The sequence below is a fragment of the Scyliorhinus canicula genome, chromosome 7 (assembly GCF_902713615.1).
Source record: "Scyliorhinus canicula chromosome 7, sScyCan1.1, whole genome shotgun sequence".
In the NCBI taxonomy this organism is placed as follows: domain Eukaryota; kingdom Metazoa; phylum Chordata; class Chondrichthyes; order Carcharhiniformes; family Scyliorhinidae; genus Scyliorhinus; species Scyliorhinus canicula.
This window is the reverse complement of record NC_052152.1, coordinates 156,472,042-156,478,041: the sequence shown is the minus strand read 5'-3', so window position 1 is coordinate 156,478,041 and position 6,000 is coordinate 156,472,042. Positions and strand designations below refer to the sequence as shown.

The 6,000-nt window shown below is 38.6% G+C and overlaps 1 protein-coding gene across 2 annotated transcripts in view; it reads right to left on the bottom strand.

Annotated features, from left to right (window-relative positions):
• Positions 1–223: 223 nt before the first annotated feature.
• The window catches only part of sall4 (spalt-like transcription factor 4), a 44,372-nt gene continuing 38,595 nt past the window's right edge, over positions 224–6,000 (bottom strand). For both annotated transcript variants that reach the window (XM_038803122.1, XM_038803123.1), the window contains exons 3-4: positions 4,765–5,078; positions 224–2,984 (exon numbers count right to left, since the gene is read on the bottom strand). In XM_038803122.1, the coding sequence (XP_038659050.1) occupies positions 2,538–2,984; positions 4,765–5,078 (761 nt within the window). In that variant the 3' untranslated portion in view covers positions 224–2,537. The remainder of the gene's footprint in view (positions 2,985–4,764; positions 5,079–6,000) is intronic.

Below are 6,000 nucleotides of genomic sequence, written 5' to 3'. Positions count from 1 at the left end.
ACCTTTGCAAGTTTTTGGTGCTCCTTTTGTCCAGGGATACTGAAACAAACTAGCACCCACACAATCTATTCTGTAGAGATCAAATAATGCAAAGGATGAAACCTACACCGTTCTATTAAAAAGATGTCATCAGGTCATCATAAAAGAGGAGCATCAATTGCTTGTTTGAATATTCTCATGTTGAGAATTGTAATTTTGTATATGAATAAACAGGATCACCAGGTGACTGTGACAATGCTATCCTGCATTTATTCCCATATGCCAGAAAGAAAATCAAGTTTACATTCAGTAGATGTACTAGAGAGCCACTAAAACATTCATGAAAAGACAGCATATTCAAGGCATCAGCAACATGTAACAAAGATCCATTTTTCATGTAAACCATATGGATTCTGCAGATTCAGTTACCAATGTCAGTCCACTAACTGTGTTAACATTTGAAAGCACCATGAAAATTATTGTGGTAAATTGAAATCATAAAAGCCAAAGTGAACCAGTCATTTCAGAACTTTAAAGAAAACACTGCATTGAAATGGTAGCTTACTCTTCCATACTGGCATTGAAATTTACTCCGGCTACAAGAGCCTAAAAGTATTCCATCTGTAAAGCAAGAGGCGGTGTCCATTTTTCCAGCACTCCAGTTGTACATTCAGTGTTAAACTATAGCACGCAGAAATGTCCATTAAAAAAAAAAGAAAACTGTTTATGTAATGCTCTCAAATCCCTGTCGATGAAGGCTTGGTCCATATACTGATGTAACCACTGTCCAACTGCACAGGTGTCTACTTCAAGCCAGTTCATTTTACAAAAATGGTCAGGTTCTACAAAAGTAACCAGCATGACCAAAACAAAACAAAAAACTAAAATTAGAAAGTGAGGTAGTTAACAAAATTTCTTCAAGTTCGGGGCCCACTCTCCCCACTTCCCTCATATGCTACATGTGGGTCTCCTTTGGCTAAAGCATAAATGGTATACCATCCACAAATCAAACAAGAAACTTGGTTCAAACCAACCAAGGTAGGCAATATTTTAAATCGATCAAGAATGAACTCTTGTTTTAATCAGTATTAAGCAGAAGTACGTCAATGCATCTTAGTATAATGCTGCAACCCTTTGGTTTCTCGAGTTGACTTTAAAGAGTCACATAATAAAAAGTCCCATAAATACCATCTTTGCAAGATGAATAGTTACCAAATTCTCCCAAATCTCAATTGTAGCAATTGTGAAAGTCGTCAAATGTCTAGATATAATGAAGGAGTTATATGAAGCAGTTGCATCTCGTTACTCAAACCCCACTCCTCCAAGCCAAAAATATATTGGGACCAAATCTAATTTAAGTCAAGTTATTTTATAAATTATATAAATCCTATTTATTTCTTTCAACCAAGTCCTTAAAGCATCTGCACTGAAAGGATAATTTTCTTACAAATACATTTTTCTCCTTTCTTTAGATATTTCTCTCATCTTCTCTTAAAAGGGCACCAATTTGAGCTGATTCTTTTGATGTCTGCTGGCCTCTGTACTTTTCCCAAATAGCCACTTTGCATGATAGTGCCGGCTATTTGTCTGGAAGGTTTTACAGCTGATGCCAATCCTGCCCTCACCCAACTTATAACCATTCTCTTTCCAGCAGATATTAGTGCACTGTGATCGGGATTCATGATTCTTTTCACCTGCCCCTTCAGTCCAAAGAAAAAGGAGGCCAGGCCCATTGCCACCCCAAAACTAGTACTTCTGTTGAAAAAAACAATTCCTCTACCACCCCCACTCCAAAACTGCTGCTAGTTATTTGGTTCATGTCCACAATTGGCAGAACACTTCTCAGCTGAATGGGGATCTGCAAATGTTTCATTGGCTTTAAATGATATTTGACGGAAGTTAATCCCAAGTTAAATTAAGCAATTTAATTCATAGAATGTGCAATTCTATAAATTCATGTTAATTCTGAGACTGCATTTAAAACAAGAGTTCATTCAAGATTTTTTATTTAAATTGTCATTAGAATTCTAAACAGATGGCACCAATTGACATTCTAGAACAGTTACCCGCATAAATGGTTTTAATGTATAAACAGTAAATACAATTACACACATTCTCAAAAAACAAATCTCTATCGTAGTTTTTGGAAATGATTCATTTCAATTTCTACTCATTATTTCAAAACTAGCACTAATTACAGGATTTGTTTCAATCTTTGGATTCATAAGGACCTTGTAGTAAAAATTCATGAGAAAGAGGCTGTACACTTCAAATATTGTAAACTCAATTCAATATTGTAAACGCTTCACTTTGCAAGACCCGCTTTATTTTATTCTTTTAGATAAATCCCAGAGTTTTATACAATAAATTTGCAAAGCAATGATTGTACTCATAACATAAATTCAGGAGGTACCCGGCAGTTCTGTTAGAGACAGCTACAGTAAAAAAAAACTATTTTTACATTTTTGGGGATTATATGAAAATAGTAGCCCATATTGAGGTCTGTGGTTGTTTGTCATAAAACCTAAGACTAAAATGTACTCTACTCTGCACATGTGCTACAGAATATCATTTTTCTTTAAATTAACAGCTATTTTGCTTTCTTCTGCAAAATGGGTGATGTGAGGCATAGCAACACTTTCAGAACTATGCTTCTCCTCATCAGTGATTGCTGGACTAATGCCAGACTGGGACGCATCCACTTTGGGAATTGGAGTGCTAGTGCTCACAACAGAACCGCTTGCCACACTAACTGCGATCGAAGGAATACCACCATTCTGAATTACAGAGATCTCGTTGGTTTTCAAAGCTAAGCCATTGGCAAGCACAGTGGTGTATTGGTTCCAGATGGTAGGTTCAATATTCATTGCAGGAGCCATTATATCCTTTGGGAACATCTCAGAGATCTTCTTTGGGTCATTGCCAATCAGTATCATAGGACTATCTAGTGAAAGACGTCTCCCACGCCTGGCTGAATTATTCCACATGTGAGTTCCAACATGGACCTGCAAGACACGAAAAAAGGGAAAATAGGTAATCAGGTTGTGAAAACAAAACCTGGAGATTTCAGCTTCAAGCATTCTCTGGAGTAAATGCAGCTTAGTTCCCTCTGGACTACACAATCTTCTTTCTCCTCACTTTCAAATAAACATCAACAGAGGACCTATTCCTATATTGATCCATTTCCACATTAACCATATCCGTTACTATATTATAATCAACACTATTCACTACCCATCAACTCCCACATAGTCAAGCTTTTTGACTATGGGACTGGGTGAGGAAGAGGGGTGGGCATAACCAGTGGTGAGAGTGGATGGAGGTTTGAACATTTTGTAACAAGGAATCACATATAAGTAACAGTGCAAAGCAAAAAAAGTCACTGCAGCCTGAGGGGGCTGGAAAATTATAACACTTTTTTTTAATAAGGGTTGAAATGCAAATAGGTCACATCAGAGGAAGAATGGAATTATTAGATTTCAATTGGGTAGAAATATTGGTTTTCCATTGTTCTCACCTTCTATTACCATCAAGAATGTGGGCCAATGCATTTGTTACAAATCACCAGAGTGACCTCAGCATCTGACCTCATGCACGTCATACTGGATGAAATTCATACTGACAACAGAACATGACCTGGCTGGATTTATGTACATGCAAAGAACTACAGAGAGGCAAAGGCAGATGTCAGAAAAACATTTCAATGGGATAATAAATCAAAGTCAGAATTTCACCAAGAGCTGGAAATTTCTCAACCCTGCTATTAACTCACTCAACATCCACACGGGTATTTTTTAAGCATTGATGATCAACAAGTAGCAAATAACTTTACTCCCACTTGCCAAGTACTGGAGCACTGAATCAGGTTTTAGTGCCTCTACAAAAAACACATTTGGAGATCAGTTAATTCAGCACAGACCAGAGATCAAACCTGTGACTTTTCACATCCAACTCCCATATTAGGCTGTGCTTTTACCCACTGAAATATTGATGTGAAACCTGTCCAGATTTTAAATGAAAGCATTGTTTCAGCAAGATCAAAGCGAGCCTCACACGAATCATCTGCTGCTGCAAATAATGGCCTGGATTTTGCAATAGGCCAGCAGCACTTACAATTATAACAGAAAATCTGACAGCAGCTTCTGTAATACGCATACTTAGAAAATCATAAATCCAGAAGATATTGTCAGAGATACCCTGCTCTCCACAGGGTGCATTGGAACAGTCCTTTCAATAGACTCAGCTTTGAAACCTACTCACAGAATGAACTTGGGGTACTTACCCCCTCGTACCATGTTAGGATTGGTACTTTAAGATGGCGTGCAAGTAATAATTATAGCCAAACAACATTTCTAGCCCTGAAAAATGTATTTTTACAACTATGGATCCTCATTACTTAAGCAGTTAATGAACATAGGAATTTGGTCTCATTTGTCTTTAATCCCACACATCTTTCCTAATCCTTATTTTGCTTTCTGTACACAATCTAAACTGTTTTTTATACTTTGCATGCTTCCATGAGGATTCTTCAATCCGATTTGTTGAAGGGCCTGGCTACTTCACATACTGCTCACAGACACCACAGATCCCCTGAAGAGGGCACCACATTGAATCAGGCACTGGATTAATGCAAATATACCTAGAGTAACCTGGGCTTACTTTTGTGGGCAGCTCTCATTGAGGTGAACAGCGATTGTCGCTTCTTCGCCATTGACCACAAATTTTGGGTCATTACTTTTGAGTTTAATATGTACGGTAGCATTTTTCTCAATCTGAAAAAGTTACCTTGAGATTTCCTTTCGTTGTAAAAGCTCTTCCACAGATGGTGCATGCAAATGGCTTTTCACCAGTGTGCGTGCGTTCGTGAATCTGCAGAGCACTTGCTGAGGAGAAGCTCTTTCCACAAGTAGGGCAGTTGTGTTGTTTAGGTGTACGACGGGGTGGAGGTGTCAAAATAGGTGGCATGATTGGAGCCAAAGCTGATGGGGCAAGAAACTGTGCAGTGGTTCCTGCTGGTCGTTCTCCATGGTCGCTTACTTCCACTTTGATCAGACAAGGAGGAGCCCTGATAAAGGAACCTGCAGGAACTTGAACAGCACCTAAAAACATACAATGGTTTTTCACTGTTTAGTCTAATCGGGTGGTAAATTATACATGGTGGATCCCTTACTAGAATTAATTCTCAATTGCCATACCAAATTTTACAACCTCAGCTACAAATACTAATGCTTTAGCAGCAGCGAGATGAATCGGAGAAAGGCAGCCAATTGAAACACACAAATTCATTCATTCATTCCTTCTACTCTTGCAGTGGGGTTTATGGAATTCGACTGGAAAAGGTCAGCATCAATCATTTGCACAATTTTCAGCAAAATTAGTGAACACCCTTGGTACATTGCTCTGCTCAATATACAGGAAAACCCCATTGAACAAAAAAAAAGTTAACTGCCAACTTCAGGAAAATTCAAAAATGCTTTCATAAAATGGCCCTTCAACAATCAAATGTGCAAAAAAAATGGAAGTATCCATTAACTGATCATTGCCGTTTTCACCTGTACGATCAGAAGGCAGCCTAGGAGAAAAAAAACTCCTGTTTGAAATCATGAATTTTTATTTGAGTGATGTGACAAATGAGAAAGGGTGAAGTTCTGCTCAAAAATAAATCCATTCTAGGGCAGCACGGTGGCCTAGTGGTTAGCACAACCGCCTCGCGGCGCTGAGGTCCTAGGTTCGATCCTGGCTCTGGGTCACTGTCCGTGTGGAGTTTGCATATTCTCCCCGTGTCTGCGTGGGTTTCGCCCCCACAACCCAAAAATGTGCAGAGTAGGTGGATTGGCCATGCTAAATTGCCCCTTAATTGGAAAAAATAATTGGGTAATCTAAATTTATTTTAAAAAAATCCATTCTCAAGCTGCCCAAGGCCAGTGCTTCTATAACATAAATACATGACAGTGGCAAGCACTGAAATGTATAGAGGCATCTCCCTCTCCCAGTTTGATTATGTAGAATTCAGGCCCTTTT